Below are 20,525 nucleotides of genomic sequence, written 5' to 3'. Positions count from 1 at the left end.
AATTTACCCAGGGAGCTTTTTCACACAACTAAAAAATGAATGCCAAGGCTCCTGATTCAGCAGTCTGGAATAGGGCTTGGCCACTCTGATGTATATTCCTAGTAAAGAAACACTGAATTTCATCTGTCCAGATCTCACTGGTCCCCATTTCCCTGACAGTCGAGATGTTAAGTGACTTGCCCAGGGTCATATATCAGCTCTGGGACCAGAACTGGACTCTCTCTCCAGTGTTCTCTCTACCTCAAACTAACCTTGTAAGTTCAGGTCAGTACAGACATTTCTCCTAGAGCACGGATTTTTTACAACATGAACTACATACCTGTTATTAATTACAGGGCACATGATATGCATTATCTAGGACTGTACCTGGTGAAACCAGTGCTTTAGTTCTAAGGAAACATTTTAAAGGCCACTGCCGTGCTACACAGCGATTCTGCCCGAGAGGCTCTGTGCTTTGTTAATGCTGACGAGGAGTGCTAAGGGGATAAGAACAGAGATGCTCGCGCTTCTGGAGGAAGCGCTTACTTGAGTACAAAAGCTTGATGTGATAAAAATTAGATATGTGAGTTTTAATCAACATACTTAACTATTTTTAACTATTTTTTTTGTTAACTAAAATTCCTATGGGAAAAGAATAACTACTATTCTAAGTCTAAAATTCTCTAGCACAAACTCCTTTTTCCCATTGAAATAATTGTTTCAATAACCGGATTTTCAATACGAGGTTTCTTAAAATGTGCTTCTGAGTTTCAGTTAGACAGAAGATACCAAAAAATGGCTTCCCATAGGCAACTGCCTCGAGATCTCTGGAAGGTAAGGTCAATTCTGATGATTCAGTTCACTATTTGGCAAGGATCTGGTTCCATCTTCTTTCTCCTCTCCTCACCCCAATTCTCCACTCCCCTCCCCTTGCCAACCACCCCACCCCCACTCCCCCACCCACCCCCACGTCCCACACATACTACCTTCATTTTCTACACTCTACACCTTAGTACTGCAACTGACCCGATCCCAACCGGAATCATATCAGCTTTCCGAATACAACAAGCTGAAGAACTTAAGGTTAGTTCCCAAATAGAAAAAGGCAAGGAAAGTCCCCTCCCCCATACTCTCGGTACCAAACTCCCCAACACAAAACTCCTCGCTCTCTTAACAGTGTCCTAAAACTTCATACTTTGCCACAGGCCTCCTATGACAGAGAGCCACTTATGACTTGCTCCTCTGTCCTTTCCCATCACCCAATCAAATAATTTTAAAAGAACCAAGAATCTTCCAAGATGAAGACTATATCCAATGTCCCCAAGTCAGAGACCGTGAGTTACCCAGACAAATGTAGTAACAACATCCCATGCTTATACCTCAATTCAATAAACTTAAGTCTTAATTCAACAAAATATCTCCTGAGCATCTACCATAGGGAAGGCATAATCCATATATTCCTCCAACAAATACTAGTTATGTAGCTCTTCTGGGCCAAACTATTACTGCAGAGGATGCAGCGGAGAATAGGACAAAGTAGCTATGCTCATGGAAATTGTATTCTGAGGAGACAGATGTTAGCAAGTGAAATCAGTATGAGGAAAAGTAAAGCAGAGACAGGGTATTTTAGATAATGTGATCAAGGAAAGTCTTTGAAGAAGAGAGATATAAATAAAGACTTGAAATCATGTGAAGAAAAACACCATATTAAGATCAGGCCGAGGGCAATCAAGAGGTACAAAAATGCCCCAAGCTTAAAACAGCTTGAAGTCAAAAAAGGCCAATATTATAGCTATAAATAAAGTAAGAGGGAGAAGAGTATGGTGGGTAAGGAACAGCCGTGTACAGGCAGACCGCAGACACGGCAGGTCTGGTTCCAGACCACTGCTATAAAGCGAGTATAGCAATGAAGAGAGTCGTAATCTTTTTGAAAGTGCAGGGTTTGCCTTCAATGTGTAAAAACCACATCTGTGGAGTACAATAAAGCAAAGCGCCATGAAACAAGGTATGCCTGTGTTACCATGTCTCCCCGAAAATAAGACCTAACCATGTCTCCCCGAAAATAAGACCTAAGCCCTAGCATGCTTTTTCAGGATGACATCCCCTGAACATAAGCCCTAATGCGCCTTTTGGAGCAAAAAATAATACAAGACCCGGACTTATTTCCGGGGAAACACAGTAGGAATGGGAAAGGCATGTGGTGCTGCAAGTTATTTAGGGCTTCACCTGAACAGGATTATATTAAAGAAAATAAGGCAAATGTTCAAGTAATTGTCCTATAAGACAAAATAATCAGAAATATAACACGTAGGGGGCGACCAGATGGCGCAGTTGGTTAGAGCGTGAGCTCTCAACAACAAGGTTGCTGGTTCAATTCCCGCATGGGATGGTGAGCTGTGCCCCCTGCAACTAAAGATTGAAAATGACAACTGGACTTGGAGCTGAGCTGCGCCCTCCACAACTAGACTGCAGGACAACAACTTGGAGCTGATGGACCTTGGAGAAACACTGTTCCCCAATAATCCCCAATTATTTAAAAAAAAAGTTTCCCACACACAAAAAAGCTAAACTGATAATCAATCCAAAAAAAAAAGACCAGCCTATACTTAGCACTAAAATGACTTAATGCTTCAGTTTCCTTTCACCATAGGAAAAGGAAGAAAGGGTTCTAGTTCACAAAAATGTTATGAGCAATGAACAGCAGCAATGTACACACACAGTTAAGGGAGGACCTAACCAGACACAGAGCCACACGATGAAGGCCAGTAAAGCCCACCAGCCAGTGAGTGACAGGAGAGCACTAAACGATGATTTGGATAGACTTCCACAAAGAAGTAGGAGAATTGATCATTAAACAAATGTGGTTCTACCCCCTGAGACAGCTCTGTTATTGGAAGGGACAAACTCCAGAGACAAAGGAGCAGCTTGGATAATTAATTTTTCTGCCTAAAAAGTTCCAAGTAACATTTATTAGTCTGTTTCAAGCTCACATTTATTTGGTCAGCCCATTCTAAGGCACCCTATTTCAAACAAAAGATGGTGCCACTTTTTCATGAGAACAAAGCACACACACACACACACACACACACACACAAAGTTGTGGCCGGCCCAGTGACTCAGGTGGAGCGCCATGCTCCTAATGCGGAGGTTCGATTCCCATATGGGCCAGTGAGCTGTGCCCTCTACAGCTAAGATTGTGAACAATGGCTGTCCCTGGAGCTGGGCTGCTGTGTGCTGCCAGGAGCGGCTGGTGGCCAGCGTGAGTGGCCGGCAGCTGGCGAGAGCTGCCGTGAGCAGCCGTGGGTGACCAGTCAGGGGGGAGCGCAAAGCCCATAACACCAGCATGGGCCAGGGAGCTGTGTCCTACACAACTAGACTGAGAAACAGCGGCTTGAACCAGAGTTTGGGGGAGGCGGAAGAAGGAGGGAGGGGAATGTTGGGATTAGATAAGACTAACACCCCTTTAAAAATCACTTTTTCTTTTAAATTATTCATAAAAAATAATTCTAATGCCTTTGTTCAAAAGGTAGCCATCTAAATAATTATTTTTGACCTACTATCATGAGACAGCTCTGTCAGAAACAAAAGAATTTTGAAGACTTCTCTACAAGTGAATTTTCTACAAATAATGTTAGTTTATGGTGTTTAAACCACATCTCAAAGAATCACTACGGCAAGAAACCAGATTTTATAAAGGATATGATTTCAAAGTGGGATACATTATGTCCTAGGTTTCTGAATTCCTCATTATTTACTCAATATGCTACTATGCCCTTTCAGACCTCCTACTTGTACACCAGAGGCCACGCAAACAATTAGCAAACAATTAGACATATAACCAACCAGCAATTCCTACCCTAGCCCTTATACTATCTGACATTTTATGTATTTGTTTACTGCCTTCCTTCCTCTTTAAAATGTAATCCTCATGAGAGTGGTGGCTGTGTGTTGTTACAAATGTATCCCTAGTACTTGTAACAGTACCTAACACACAGCAGGCACTCAACAGTACTGATCAATGTTATCTATAGGAAAGACAACTTTATTCTTCCTACAAGCAACCACAATATAACTTGCTTGAATCTCCTACTTTTTTACAAAATGAGTTTTAACTTTGGTAGTATCTCCTTCCCCTGAATCACAGCTATCATTAAAAATACAGCGACCACTGAAAAGGTTGGAAGAGGCTCAGTGATTCCACAGAGGCACTCTTCACCGCAGCTCAGGGTCTAGTCTGAACTTGTAGAGGACATATTCAGGTACACCAGAGTCACTTCTGCACATGAGACACAAACAGATGGATGCTCACCCCTCAATAAAGGCCTGTACGCAGTACAAAACATGCCAAGAGGGGATGCCACAAGATTTAATTAGTGCTCATAGGAGCTTTGTGACACAGACTGAAAGGTACCACAGACACAGAAAACATTACAAAGGTGTGGCAATACAATACCTCAAAGACAAGAATCAGTTTGTGACCCTGATGTAATGAGGATTCCAGGGACCACTGACAATCTCCACTTACAAAGCAAAGCATGGAACAGACCCAAAGTATCAAATGCCCTGTAACAAAGAGAAACTGACATGATAAGTCCTGAGCTGTCTTCCCAGCTGTCCCTTCCACATTAGTACCCCAGTGCAGGCAGGCATTTCTTTCACTGAAACACTTTTTTTTTCCATATTGTCCACCTTCTGTCATTAAAGTACCTTACCTCCTGCCCTGTAGCTGCTTCCATATCAAGAAACAGATCGAGAAGAGATCGGACAAGACGAGCAGCTTTAGCCTTGCTGATGGAATTCAAGAAGGGTCGTACATACTTCAGGAGTCCTCCAAGCTCTGTATGGAAGGCAATTCAGACAGGAAAATGTAAACATCAATATTACTAGGAACAAATACCCATTTAAAAAATAACCCAAGATCATACACTTAGTACTTATGTCACTGGAATCAGTCTAAATGAAACTTAGTAGAAAATAAAAGCATTCTTAGCAGGTGAAGAGTAGCAAAAGTACGTTAACATACACCAAATTTGTACTATCTTATACCCCATTTAGCCACTGGATTACTATGAGGGCCCCGGGAAAAGCTCATGTCTCTCACCTTAATGAAAGATAAACAGTAAAGTACTCATACTCCGAGAGCAGTTTTCTACAATATAAAATATGCTATGCCTCTGCCACCTTGGACAAAATCACTTCCCCACAACCAACAAATTTGATCAGATTATAAGATTTTGTTTGTTTGCTTTTTAATTTTCAAGTCTGCCTTAGTTCTCCTTGAACAGACAAGAGATTTTTTTCTTCCAGGTTCCCTTTTTCCTCCCTTCCCAAAGTACTCTCCAGTTTAGCTTTTTAGTAATATCACCTCCTTGGCATTTTCTGAATAAACTTTTCACATGAAACTTAAGATATTTTTCCCTTAAAATTATACTACACCCTTTTAAAATTCCTCATTAATCTGCAAAACCTAAGTCTTAAACTATGACCAAAAAAGGTGTCTACCACAGATGCATTTTCCCCCTCATATCAGAAAAGAGGACAGTACTCAGTAACCCTAAGGGAGCATCTTTAGAAAGAAGAGTTTCTAAAAATCAGAGAATATTTCCACTAAACAAATAAGTACTTCTGGAATGTAGGTTAAAATTCCTTTAGAGCCACTGCCTCTTTCATAATCTCCAATTGTAGACTCACCCTCCTGAGAACTCTAATTCAGGGCAAGCAAACCTCACCCTCCTGAGAATGCTAATTCAGGGCCCTGAAATCTTCATCTGCCTGAAAAGTCACAGGATGCATGGGACTGTGTCAGGTACAAAAGGAACTTTATACAGAGTGGAAAAGTTCATGTTTCCCTACACGCCCCAGTACTGACCTTTGATCCCCACTGAGTTTGTTTCCCATTCACCGCTCCATTCACCCTTGCATAGACTATACACACTCATGCTTTCATGCCTCACTCACGCTGAGTTCCCATCTGGGATTTCTTCCTATTTTCTGGACCTATGTAAATCTGAGATATATTTTCAGGTCCAGCTAAAGTCCTATTGAGTGTTCCATGCCAACTCCAGGCTATAATTTCTCCCCCTCAAATTCGTTTTGCATTTATACAAATTTCAATTATATTACATAATCATAGCTTTTTAAAAGGAGTCTAGTACAGTGTCCCTTCTCCCACAGCATGTCCTACGATGCTTGAACAATTCTAAACAATTTCTAGTGACAGAAATGTTCAAAAAGCAGACTATTCCAGTACTGGTCAAGCTCAATTGTTCTTTTTGAAACCTGAGTCTATACTCTCCTTCCGCTTGGCTTCAGAGATTTGAAGATCACTCTCATTTATGTCTCCCCAACTTTTTCCCTTTCTCCAAGCTAAACATCTTTAGCTATTTCAACTGTTCCTCCACTATCATGGTTTCCAGATTCCTTATTACCTCAGTTGCCCTCCTCTGAATACACTCTAGTTTGCAAACACACCACTTGTGGTACCCAGAACTAAAAACAATGCTCTAGGGTCTAACCAGTAGAGTCAGGGCTTAATTCTCTTGATCTGGCCACCACATAACAAAACAACAAGTTTTCCCTTTTCTAATAGCATTCTTTGTTCACACTGAGTCCATTAAGGTCTTTTTTGCAGAGACAGGTAATTTCCCCACCTTCCTCTGTTTTGATAAATATTTTAAGTGTATCACTTTATACTTACCACACTGAATTTAACCTTACTGGTTTTGGCAATAACGCTGCATCTTAATTCTATCCTCTACTATACTGAGTCATCTACAAAAATAAGCACGCCTTCTGAAATTGCTTTAGCCATAATGCCAGGTGCTGACCAGACCAAGGACAGATCCCTATGACATGATGCTAGAGACATCTCTTCAGGTTGACAAATGATCGATTCATCATCATAAATTCCTAACCTGTACCTGTTATTAGCATTATGGCAAATGTTCAAATACCCTGCCTATATCAGATACGTAGTCATTATCACTCCCCTAACCCAGGGGTTGGGTAACCTTTTCTGTGAAGGGCCAGGCAGTAGGTATTTTTGACTTCGGCTCTAAGGTCTCAGTGGCAGGTACTCAACTCAGCCACCGTAGTGCAAAGCAGTCAGACAAGACGTAAATGAATGGGTGTGGCTATGTTCCAACAAAACTTTATTTACAAAAACAGCTGGCTAGCCAATGTCTGTGGAGTCCTGCATACTGTGTTTCCCTGAAAATTAAGACCTAGCCAGACAATCAGCTCTAATGCGTCTTCTGGAGCAAAAATAAATATAAGACCCGGTCTTATTTTACTATAATATTGGGTCTTATATTAATTTTTGCTCCAGAAGACGCATTAGAGCTGATTGTCCAGCTACGTCTTATTTTTGGGGAAACAGGTTATCTCTCCACTAGTCTGATAAGGCTAACCAAAGAGAACCAAGCTGAGTCTGGAATAATATTTCCTTAATTAACCAACTGTTCTAAGTGATTGAAACCTACTTATCAAATAATCTGTCCCAGAACTTTACTGATGATTACCAGTGTATACTGTCTAGAATTTACTGTTTTCATTACCTTCGTAAAAAGTGGAACAATGTTTGCCCATCCTCAGTTTCCTTATACCTCTCCATCCTCCATGATTTTTTTCAGAATAATAACAGTGTCTCTATAAATATATCTGCTGGAACGATTCTTTTGATATTAAAAGACAGAAATTGTCAGAGGTTGGAGACTTGAACTTATTTAAAGAGACTCTCTGCTCTCTCTTCTCTCACCTGCCTTGGCTTTAATTCTCTCTTTCTGATGTTATTTCTTTTTCTTTTTGAAAATTATTTTCCTTCCTGGAAAAGGCAGACGCGAAACATGAGCTGAGCAGTCTGCCTTCTCTCCAGCACCTACTAGCATTACAGTATTTTCTCCAAGAACTGAGTGTGTTACTCTTCTCACCCTAACAGAAACAAATGACCTCTTCGTTGCAAAAAGACTCAGTTCATTTTTCATTTTAGTCTTCTATTTCTTATTCATTCTTGGTTATATTCTGTTTCTCTCCATTTTCCTACATACTGGATTCATTTTTTTAATTACCACATAATCATACTGACGTCTTCCTCCTATTTGTACTGAGGTTACTTACAATGATATGACCAGAACTTCCTTTTTAGAGCCTCTCAGAACTCAACCCTTTCAGGAGTCTCAGGCTGTGCCCCTGCAGACCCTGAACTGAGGCATCACATCTGATGACGCACAACACAACTTTCAATCACTACTATGCACCAGACTTGTCTTATTCACTAATTCCCAATGGCTGCTGTCAGTCTGGGACCTTGTCTTAAACTTTTTTTATTTTTAAACTTAAGTGAAACTTTATTTAGTCTTTCTAAAGCAATCTAGTTTAAAAACGAGCTGATATCTTGAACTTTTTAGGTAGCACAATATTAGCCATATAGTGAACGCATAAAAATTGAAGATTAATGGAACAGAAATAATTTCTGTTCTCAGAAAACCCCAAATCAAAGGAAACAATACAAACCTATCAATTATTAATAGCTCAGTAAGGTAAATGAATATAGGCCCCAAGACTTCTGTAGGGTTTCTATTGTATATACTTATACTCATCAAACTCTTTCTTAGAAAACAAGTTTTTAAAAGTCCTTATGATTCACCTGTTCAATTCCAAAAGGTTTAGCAGTCTAGCTCAGGAAGGGAGCACAAGGAAGTGAGTGAGGGCAAGGAATAAGGAAAGAGTAAAGCAAGAGAAAGGAACTTCAAGCAAAACAGTAACATTTTTGGATAAATTTCTGAAGTATTGACCATACTACATGCTGTTTCTAATTATCCCACGCTAGGGGAGGAAAAAAGACCTTTGGATGTTTCAACAGAAAAATCTTAAATCACTTCACCTGGCTTCTAACTCTTTCAAGAAAATTACCTTATTAGTTATATTTTGTGTGGACTAATTATCAAAATTATTTTCTAACACCCAAACTCACATTAACGGACAGGAAAAAGCAATTCATAAATATGTTAAATAGGCAGGAAGTCCGCCTAAAATGTAAAAACACCACTCACCACTGACAATCCCTAAGTAGGTAACTATGCAAAGTAATAACCATTATACCATGAGGCCATGAGCTCTGAAGTGGGACTACCTGGGTTCAAATCCTGGCTCGCTCATGAACTAGCTCTGGGTAAAATAGTCAACTTTTCTGTGCTCAGTTTCCTCAGGTGTAAATGGATAATAGTGTCTACCTTATTAAGTTGTTTCAAGTGTTCAATATGCTAAACCATGTTTGTGCTTAAAACAGTAACTAGTTCATAGGAAGCACTGCAAAACTGTTATTACAGATATTTTAAACACTTTAAAAAAATACAAGACCCATATAATTTTATATATCTTTACTCAACTTTCTAGTGATTGAGCCTAATAATTAATAAGTTAGTCATCCTTAATTGGCAAAGACCTTGGTTCTCAAGTTCAAGAAGTTTTGCTGGCTTATACCTATCATTTTCTTGGATAACATAATTTAGGGGAAAGTAATTCATGAGGTCATTTAGCAGAGCTTAATCTATTTTAATCAGATAAACTCTAAGTTCACTTTAGGCTGACAAAAAAAATCTTCCGTTTTAAGTTTAAGCAAGATTCTCTCTAAATACTATTTCCACTGATCAAAGGCCCTTCCTGGTCAACAGGACACTCTCATTCCAAGGACACACCCACCATCATCTGGAGCCTGGGAAGTCAATGGTTCAATTACAACTACTAGAATGTTAGGGCAATGACATACATAAATTCCTAGTGACCAATAGAGAAATCTTGGGAAGGCTCTTCCCATTTACTGTCTGACTCATTTTGTGTCAGAAATAAAAAAACAGCAAGTCACTTACTTAGATGCAAAATCCCAACTCATTTTCACGCCCGGAGCATAAAGTCACTATCCACTTTTAAAACATCAGAACTGCTCAATGAAATCACTGAAGACTGCTGCTGCCCGTACGTAAGGCAACGCAGTAAAAATTTAAACCAGAAACAAATCACAGATCACTACATCCAACAGAAACAAGATTTCCCTGCACCTGCAGAACAAAACTCTTCCATGAAAGAGCTGAGTTTAAAGGCCATTTAATTTCCTGCTAAAAAACTGAAGTTCAACAAATTGGCAGTACAAGGGAACTGTCGATGCATTATGGAGATGCATTATGCATTCTACATGGAGAATGGATGCATTCCTATGCTCCTTCACTCCAACAGAACACTGAAACTTCCCCCAGCATTTCAGGTAAAAGAGAAAGCAATCCAGCTGTAGCACTTACCTGCAGCTTGTCCAGTCTTCGCCAGGAGAGACCCCAGCTCCAGAATGCTCTGCTCTTTGACCTGCACGGCCTCCTCATCATTCTCCTGAATGTCACGCTTCACTGGGAGAGGAAAATGCAAACCTCTGAAAGTTCTGACAAAAAATGAAGCCTGAAGGAAATTTCACCTTCACAAGAGCAATTACAAACTCAGTTACCAAAACACAAATTCTAGAAAGCTTAAAAAAGTAAACTGATCATCTAGGACATGACCCATATAAATCATAGATTCTCCTTCTTGATTTTAAATGTGCCTTTGCATGCTATCAATTAAAATTTCCCTTACCCACATACACTGAGGTTTCTGCTGCAGTCATTTCATGAAAGCAAAATTCAAACAAGTTCTTCATACCTGTGGTGGTAAGCCCCAGGCTGAGCACTGTAATGTGAAAATATTAAACATACCTGTGCATTTAGCTGCCACAAACTAAACTCAAATGACGAAGTTACTAATGACTGTAAAGTCAAAAGCTTTTCAATAAACTTCAGGCCTGTGGAAAGCCTCAGCTAATGGGTGTATTAGGGATAAGCAATTCTATTAAGCCATTCAAGAAAAATAACCCTATCAAAGCTCCCATATGATCCTTAGAAAAGACTGCTATTTATAATGGATTCAGGACCTGTTAAAATAACTGTGCTATCTGTCCCACTTTCAACTGTGAATAACTATTCTATCACTGGCACACTGAATAGCCTCTTAAATCTGCAGTGGTGATTTTACTGATCATCACTAGTTATCACTTCTCTTACAAAGCATCATGACTTGACAAAAACCTAGACTTTGATACTCCATAATGGAGTCCGGAAAAAGTAGAGCTGTCAACCATCATGACTCAAGCTTGCTCTAACAGGGATGCTTTCAGGGAACTCTCTCCTGGTATAGTGGGCAAGCAAGAAATACTCTAATTATGTTTACCATAATTCCCATTTTATAAAAGACAGTATCAGGCACCAGGCATGAAAAAAAATAAAATACATGCTTCTCAAAGTAGTTCTAAACGTTAGTGTGTATTCACAGAATATAAACATGTAACAGTAATTGAGATGACTCTGGTTCTGTAATTGTAACCGACTTAAGATCAGAACTTCAAAATGAAACACCCTTTATTTGCCAATACCATCCAATTCACAGATGCATCTTAACGCCCACCTCCTCTCTATTACCCCCAAAGATAAGGACATCAAGATCTTGTCAATTGTCCTTCCTCCGTGCAAGTCAGGACTGCCAAAATCCAAGACTAGTAAGTCAACACAACAGCCAAAATGCTGGAGGTCCAACACACTCGTGCATTTTCATGCTACTTGTTGATCCAATGAAAAAGACCGCATTACTACATGTGCAGTCAAGTACTAGCCCATGCCCTAATTGAACCCGTTATGATTGAACATTAAAAGCCTTCTGTCATCATAAACGTATTTCTGTTCACACTTAAATCTCAGCAGAAAGCTGTCGGAAGACTCTGGCTGGGGCTCCCACTTCAGTTTTCCTGTTGTGTGCAAAGTATAAAGTAAGGAAGTCATACTACAGTGTTAAAATTTTCTTTAATTTTCCCAGCAGTGTGCAGCGCGGGTCGGTCCCAAAAAGTTCCCTGAACTCCGCGGCTGACAACCAACTCCGGGACTCACTTCCAACCTTTACAGGGGAGACTAGGGCGATTAGTCACCTCCTCTAGCCGGGCGGTCCCACCCCGACATCTCGCTCTTACACCCTACACGAGGGCAAAGGAACGTCTAGGCCACCTCCTCAAACCAAGTGCCAGTCTGAGGCGTCTGTCCCCTCGGTATTGCCCACATTCAGAGAGAGGCCCCCTCTTTAGTGGAGCCTTCCGCTGTGGGACTTGGGAGAAACAGCAGCTCCCGGCGTCCCACGGAAGGAAACTCCAAGAGAAAAGCAAGAGCTCGCCCTCCCACCCAGAGCAGGCTGTGCCGATAACAACGGCGGGAAATGCCTGTCCAGAACGGGTTTCTCCAGAGCCAGTCAACTGAGGTTCTCAGACCAGTTCACAACAAGCACTCCAGCCGGCACTGCTCCCCGTCCCGGGCCAGCTCGCACCCGCCAGGGAGGCAGACAAGGCTCGCGAGTGCTGGGGGGCCCGGCTCGGCCCACTGTCCCACCCCACGCTGAGCCCACCGTGAGTCAGCAGCTGGCGAGTGGACGCCGGGGCTGCCTCGGGGCTTCCCACCTGGGTGGCACCCAAGGGGCTCCAGGGAGCTTCGGGCGGCCTGTGCCCCCGGCCCGGCCCCCCTCACACACACAGTGAGTCAGCAGCACCAGAGCCGGCTAACCCGGCCCCGCTCCGCCGCCGCTGACCGACACAGGCCGAGCTGGGCCGGCAGAGCCGGGGAGGGGGCGCGACAACCTTTACCGATGGAATGGAGGATGTCGATGGAGGCCTCCCGGTCGGTGCTCAGTAAAGACTGGGCTCTCTGGAACTCCACCACCGCCGCCGCCGCCATCTTACTGCTCTCACACCGTCCCCCGCCGCGGCCGCCGACGCCGGAAACACACTCCCGGAAGACCCGCCCTCCTGTCCCTCCCCCATTGCTCCTTGACTCCCAAAGCACCACGGGAGTTGTAGTCTCTCTGCCGGGCGAAGCGGGCGAGGGTGAGAGCTGAGGCGCCTCGCAAGTGGGCGGCGAGCTCCCTAGCACCCCCTAGCGGCCTTCCTGCGAGTAAAAGAGGCGGTGCCTAATAATAGGAGCCCAAGGTTAGTCCCCAACCACCCTAAAAAGGGTCTCCATCCCAAGTCCCCTCGCTCGCCCCTCGCTGAGAGGCGTATTTGAACACCAGCCAGAGGGCTTTCTTTATAGCTTCTACGTTTAACCATTCGTTCAGGACAATAAATGATCTTACAAAGTGCTCACTATGTGGCAAAGAATAGCATCATTCAAATGAATCCAAGTGTCTAACGACACGTGTGCCACACACACACACACACACACACACACACACACACACACACACACACTTTCCAGACTAGAATCCTACAGAATCCTAGCCACCCTTTGATCAAACCCATCAGTGTCAGAGAAAAGTGATGTTAGAAAGTGAAATATCATCTTTGCCCCATGCACTCAATAAATCCCTCTTGCGGGTCATACAGAAGTCTAACAGCTACCCAAATTCTCCAGTTCAAAAAAGAAAAACTGGATTTTTCTTTCCAATATCTTCAGTTGTTTCAACTAAAATCACAGATACCTGAAAGTCTTGACATTGTATGCAACCACTGAGGATTGAGCTTAAAGGGATTGAGGACTGAGTTCAGTATGAGGAAGATCTCCTGGGTGAAGACAACCCAAAAATGGAATATGCTGTCACCTAAAGGGGCCTGTAAAGGGAAACATTGCAATGCTCTGTATCTAAGTTAGGCAATTTATTTATCTGTCACCTTTCATCTTCCCAACAATGTTCTGTGAAGAAGACATTATCTACACCCCTTTCACAGATGAGGAAGCGGAGTTTTAAGTGGCTTGGTGAAGCTCATATAGTTATTAACAGAGCTGAGATCTGAAAGTTAGGGAATGTGTTCCTAGTTCCCAGACGTGTTCAAACGGAAACTGAATAACATCTCATCTAGTTATTGTAAACAGGATTCATGACGTTGATAAGGAATTGTACTAAATGACTCCTAAATTTCTCTTAACTCTGAGATTCTTTGAATCTCAGTGTAAAACTGAACTTTTCTTTGCTCAAAAAGGCATTCCTCCCTTCTCAATTTCATGTGCAATTAATATTGTACCAGAATGCTAATGGGCTATGAAATTCCAAAGCTGAGAACAACAGGCCATAAGTATCTCCACCTTCTAAAGAAGAATTACTAGTTACATCCCTAAAAAACTTGCTCAAAAGTGATTAGGCCAGTCCTGTAACCTTCATTCACTTCCAGCCTCCACCAGGGAGACAAAAAAATTCAAAAGGAATTCATTAGAAGAAATCACAGGAGAGGACGGAGTATTCACTCATACAAAGAGGAAATACTACAAAAGACTGGGGTTGCCTGCCAGATCTTTCTCCCAAGTCGGTGCGTCTTGCTGGCTGTGGGAACTTACAAGCTCACCTCTGTGCAAACACCATGGTGAAAGTTTGGAGGTGAACCAGACAAGGTGATTACCCACTTTCAGCCCACAGAATTCTGAATTAGGGAAGCTGGTGGATACACTCCATAATAGGACAAGGAGAAAGGGCAGCAAGGGGACAGGCTCCACTGTGGTTGGCATGGGCCAAATGCAAAGGTAGATTATCCAGGATCATCTTCAAAGGACCTTCTCAATAGAGCCACCTGCCAGAGTGAGGACCTTACTAGAAGTTGGAAGGATGGACTTCAGAAAGCCCAGAAATGCTCCCAACATGAGAGACCCAGCACCTGGTCCCTGCCTCTGATGGCATTCACCATGTAAAAGACTTTTTAACTCTTTTTCTTTTAGTCCCTCCTCCTCCTCTGCCCTCCCCAAACCCACTCCACCCCTGCATGCTGGAGGAGACCCAGACACAGCAGAGGGAAAGAGGGAGGAGAAAGAAAGGAATGAAAGTATAAGCAAAACACATCATTTCAACTGAGAGTTAGAAAGGGGTGAAGCTTTAAATTAAATATGAAATTGAAACTTTGATTAGGCTCGACTGAACATTTTGTTAATAAATTATATTTTTTGAAGAACAGTTTTAGGTTGACAGTAAAAATGAGCAGCAAGTAGAAATAGACTGGACTTTTAATCATGACAAATGACCTAAAACTTAGATTTGCCTGAGATGTTATCCAGGGGAAGGGAACGGAGATCCCCCCGAGAATGGATGTAGTTTGTACCCACATCAGGTCCTTCAACACGTCTATTACAGGATCATCATCTGTTCAATTTCCTAGGTACCTAAACTGATTCCTCTGTCTTCTCCAACCACTGCCACCAAGGCTAATTATTACCTCTAGTTATTCTCCTGAAAATGTTCCTCGGTTACTAGTTTCACACTATCTTCTCTAACACTATTTAAGATTACGAATTAATGGTTATCTATATGTGTGTGTGCATATACATACATATGTATATATATGTATATATATATATATACATACGTATATATATGTATATATATATGTGTGTGTGTGTGTGTGTGTGTACATACATACACACACACACATATATGAGCTCAAACTGCTCCTACTATTTGGAGCCACACAGGGATCTCCTGGGAGATGCAACAGGCATACAGGGCTGGTTTATTATACCAGTCACCATTGATCATTCCCTTTTTTCACACTAAGTCCAAGAGGGTGATATCAAAACGTTAAGTTGTACCTTTTTCGTAATCTTTCAAAATGCATCATCAAGCAGAAAAATGCAATAAAAGGACCACAGGTTTGGGGGTCCCATTCTTGCTTGCAAATTCCAGACCAGCCACATAGTAGCTGCTGATTTTATCGTGTTTTAAAATTTCTTTGATCTTGTCTGGAAAACAGGGATAGCAGAACTTACTTCTCAAGGTTGTTGCAAGGATAGGAGATAATATGGGGACATGGTGAATAAGAGTTTTCTTTCCCTATAGCATCTTCATTACGTTACACTGAAAAGTAACTTATCATGGGGATCACTAGCTACTGCCTAATAGCCACCTTTCATTGACTGCATTGAGAGGTAGCCAGTGTTTCTAAACTTTAGTACTGTAAATGTACATCATTCCCAGGAATGTGACATTCTCAAGGTCACCAACAGCTCCCATTCAGTCTTACCGTTGTGCCATTCTTCTCCATTCCTTCCTGCTGAGCTTCTTCACTCCTCTGCGTGTATCTGACATTCTTGTGAGGGTCCGGGGGTCCACAAAGTGTTGCATAACCTGGTCCCTGCCTACTTCTCCAACCTCAACTCTTAACGCTTTGCCCCTTACTGGCTCTGCTTGGCTGGCTCCTTTATATTTTTTTGTTCTTTTCTTTTCTCAAACATGTCGAGTTCTTTCCCACGTCAAAGCCTTGATATTCCCTCCTTGTGTTTCAGCTCAAAGATAATTTCCATCCATTCCATCCCATTAAAAGTAATCTCCTATACCTTCAATCCAGTAACCATCAGATCAGTTTATTTCCTTTCTATGACTTAACAGTCATTAACACATTTTACTGTTGCACTTGTTTAAAGCTCATCTCCCTCCACAAGGTTTCAGAGACCTCGTCAATCTTGTCCATAGTTATAGTCCCAGTTCCTACAAGAGTGGCTAGCACACATGGCAAACACTCAGTGAATATTTGTTGAATGGTGAGTGCTAGAATCTGTCCTGCCACAACCTTCTGCTTCCCTAAAGGCCCATGTCCTACACACTGCGACTCTGTTCACCTTAGTCATTGCTGATTGGATTGGGCTGCTGGTGAAGGGGCTGACACAGGTCCGTCAATTCCTACCTCAGGAATTGGGGGTTGGAGAGACTGCCAGTTAACCAAGGGAAATGAATTCAAAATCTATCACTTGGAACCACCCAGGGCCAAGCTGACAGAAAGGACTCAGGAGATGAGTGGGGAGAAGCAGCAGTACCATGGAAGGGAATTTAAACACCTCCAGAGAAGGCCACTTCAGTTCCCAACAACTTTCTACTTTCCAGTTCCATTCCCAGGAGGCCTCCTATACCCCAGTCCCCATTCTTGGAATAATGTGACATGTTCCATTTCCAAATATCTTCCAATCTTTATTATGTTTAGAAGAAAGGTTCAGTGTGGTGTAATGTTTTTAATGGCTCCCTAATATTCTCTTTTATAAAAAAAAAGTGAGAGGAGGCAACAACATCTAGCTAGAGTCTAGGTGTGTCTGTCTTTTATTTTTATGGATACATTCTATGTACAGCCAATATTACTGGTTTTTCCATTGAAGGTAAAGACATAAAGTTACAATTTACATTCTGATGAGGACTCACTGTGCTTTCTGAATCTTTAGGATTCATGTTTTCCTTTAATTTCTCAGCCATTATCTCTTCAAATATGGCCTCCTCTCTCTCTCTCCTCTCCTGGAAATCCTTTCAGATGTAAAATGCAGACCTGCATTGTCCAATACAGTAGTCACCAGCCACATGTGGCTGAGCACCTGAAATGTGGCTGATCCAAACTGAGCTGCGGTGCAAGAGCAAAATACACATAGGATTTTAAAGACACTATGAAAAAAAGAATGTAAAACATCTCATTCATAATTTTTATATTGATTACATGTTGAAATAGTTTGGATTATTTTCACCTGTTTTTTACTTTCTGTCATGTGGGTACTAGAAAATTTTAAATTATATATCTTACATTGTATTTCTACTGGACAGCACTGTATGTATTCTTTTCACATTTCTTATCTTTTCCATCTCCTCTCTCTCTGTGCTTTCTAGGCAATTTTTAAATATTTAATAGTTCACTGATCTTATCAGCTGGTTCAAATCTACTATTTAATCCATATATTATACTTTAATTTTAATCAAATTGAAATATATATTTCCATTTATACAAGTTTTGGTGCTTGTCTCAGTCTGCCCTTTTTTTTTCCTAAAGATTTTATTGGGGAAGGGGAACAGGACTTTATTGGGGAACAATGTGTACTTCCAGGGCTTTTTTTTGCAGGTCACGTTTTTGTCTTTCAATCTTAGTTGTGGAGGGTGCAGCTCATCTCCAGGTCCAGTTCCCGTTTCTAGTTGCAGGGGGCACAGCCAACCATCTCTGCAGGACTCGAACCGGCAACCTTGTAGTTGAGGACGTGCTCCAACCAACTGAGCCATCCGGGAGCTCAGCTCAAGGTGCTGTGTTCAATCTTAGTTGCAGGGGGCACTGCCCACCATCCCTTGTGGGACTCAAGGAATTGAACTGGCAACCTTGTGGTTGAGAGCCCACTGGCCCATGTGGGAATCGAACCAGCAGCCTTCGGAGTTAGGAGCATGGAGGTCTAATCACCTGAGCTACCGGGCCGGCAGCACTGCCCTTTTTTCAAAGCATTGTCTTGTTTTCTTGTTTGTGTTCCTTCTTTTATGTTCTTAATCATTTCAACCAAAGTCTATAATCTGTATTTAATCATTATTGATGTTCTTAGGGGTCTATCCCTGCAGTTTCTAGTGTCTACTAACTCTTCCTCCTGGATGATTTTCTCATGTTTGTAATTTTACATTGTGAGCTTATCTTCAGTGGGGTTATATCTTCGTTATTCCTTGGAGAACTGGGTTGGGTTTGCTTCTGCTATCTTACCCCAATATCACTGTTTCAAGACTGTAATTTATGTTAGTTCACAGACTTTGGGGAAGTCCTGGACTATAAAAATAATGAGTATTAAGAGCAAAGTCATCTACCATATAAATAATTAATGTCCCTGAAGTAAAGAACCTAACAAATAAAACAGGAAAACTATTCAAAGAAATACCGTGTTTCCCCAAAAATAAGACCTATCTGGACAATCAGCTCTAATGCGTCTTTTGGAGCAAAAATTAATATAAAAAAAGACTGGGTCTTATATTAATTTTTGCTCCAAAAGGCGCATTACAGCTGATTGTATGGCTAGGTCTTATTTTCGGAGATACATGGTATTTAAATATACTGAGGTGAAGCCCAAAGAAATACTGTTAAAAGTAGTTCTTTATGATTGTTCAGTGTAGACCTGGTACCTCTTTTGTGAAGCAGCAGCTGAGGAGACTCCAGCGCTTGCCTAGCCTGATGAAAAGCCCAAAAGAGGAGTCAAGACTGAGAACAACGATCACACCAATTTGAAGGGGCAGGATGGTTCTGTGGCACAGTTTAAGATTGAGACACAGACACCACTTAGTAAACTAATGAAAGCCAATAGTGAAAGACAGGGTTTGTCAATGAGGCAGGTCAGATATATCTGATTTGACAGGCAGCCAATACCCCCCCAGATGGAAATGGTGACGATGTAACTGATGTGTTCCAGCAGCAGACAGGAGGTGTCTGCTAAAATGGGAAGCTGCTACTGTACTCCAGAACTCAGTTCCTCCAGACCAAGGCATTCTCAATTAGGAAACTGCAATTTGGTTCCACTGCATCCTGACTGCTACAGTAGTTTTCTCTATACAGCATAGTGTCCTCCTCCCCATTCCTTTATTGTACATCAAGTAACTGATATATGTACACAAGCATTTGCTTTTTTTTTTTTTTTTTTAAACTAAATGGCCAATGGCATGTTTTGATCGACATCAAATAGACATGGGATGGGATAAGATACTGCTTCTGTGAAAATACCCTTTCTCCATTAGTGGCATGTGCATTCAGCTCTTATTTTTATATTCCAGGAAGTTATTTTGCTCTGTTTAACAAAAAAAATAAAAAAGAACATATAAATCTTTGCATACCTTGTTCAATTGGAGAATTTTAATGTTTTCCATTTATCAATGTAAAACCAAGGACAATTTTACAACTTTTTTGAACGAAGCTGTTGTATGTAGGACAATGTGTCTTTAAGTACAGATAAATTATTCTAAAAGAAATGAAGCCTAGATTGTTTTACCTTCAAGTCAAGCATCTTGCTGTTTAAATAAAATTTTTTAAAATGAAAAAAAAAAGTAGTTCTTCCTTGGGACTATCACTGGGGGTGGGGCAGGGAACTATTGCTTTTTATTTTTGATCCACATTAAATTTTTAAAAGCGATATGCAATTACTGTAAACAAAAATTTACTTTTCAAAAAAGGAATGGTATGAACTTTGAACAGTATGAACAAATGTCTAGGAACCAGGTAAAAGATTACATGCCCTTAGTAATTATGAACTACTGGACTTAAATCCTTTGCCTTTTGATTCCACTATTTGCTGAATGAAAAACAGAGGACTGAGGTATGCTTTGTCAATATCCTGGAAGTTATCACAGCGGTTTTTGAGGATAATATAGAGGTGGTCCTATTCACTATAACATTTAGGGCCCACTATGTTCCAGACACTATGAACCAGGAGCAGAATAACCTCTTTAAACACCAGAATAAACTTAGTCACCTATTATGACTATTTCCAAGACATGCCCTCTCCCACCCAAACATGTTCATTGTGTTCTGAAGTTTTATTTTTGTGATCTCAATCCTCTTGAGGTTTTGATTTGCCCAAAAATCCTTCCAGGAGCTGAAATCCTGATGCTGAACACTAATGCCTGTATTTCTTCTAACCTACAACCTGCGGGTGCATCCCAGTGGCCAATTACTGGTTCAAATGCACCAGTCTTGTCCCCAGACATCACACTGACAGATCATTTGCCGCTTTTCTATTATTAAACCTTCCTCT

The 20,525-nt window shown here is 41.3% G+C and overlaps 1 protein-coding gene and 1 pseudogene across 1 annotated transcript in view; one reads left to right on the top strand and one right to left on the bottom strand.

The window, feature by feature from the left end:
- The window catches only part of PSMD11 (proteasome 26S subunit, non-ATPase 11), a 29,215-nt gene extending 16,381 nt beyond the window's left edge, over positions 1–12,834 (bottom strand). Inside the window, exons 1-3 of the mRNA XM_088802073.1 lie at positions 12,677–12,834; positions 10,272–10,373; positions 4,692–4,816 (exon numbers count right to left, since the gene is read on the bottom strand). Of these exons, the coding sequence (XP_088658199.1) occupies positions 4,692–4,816; positions 10,272–10,373; positions 12,677–12,767 (318 nt within the window). The 5' untranslated portion in view covers positions 12,768–12,834. The remainder of the gene's footprint in view (positions 1–4,691; positions 4,817–10,271; positions 10,374–12,676) is intronic.
- A 5,988-nt stretch (positions 12,835–18,822) lies between these two features.
- On the top strand, positions 18,823–19,214 carry LOC109457638 (small ubiquitin-related modifier 2 pseudogene; annotated as a pseudogene).
- The last annotated feature ends 1,311 nt before the right edge of the window (positions 19,215–20,525 follow it).

Source organism: Rhinolophus sinicus, chromosome 12, assembly GCF_057876585.1.
Source record: "Rhinolophus sinicus isolate RSI-liver-muscle chromosome 12, RSI-T2T, whole genome shotgun sequence".
Taxonomy (NCBI): Eukaryota; Metazoa; Chordata; class Mammalia; order Chiroptera; family Rhinolophidae; genus Rhinolophus; species Rhinolophus sinicus.
The sequence above is the reverse complement of the archived record's forward strand: the minus strand, read 5'-3'. Positions and strand labels throughout refer to the sequence as shown.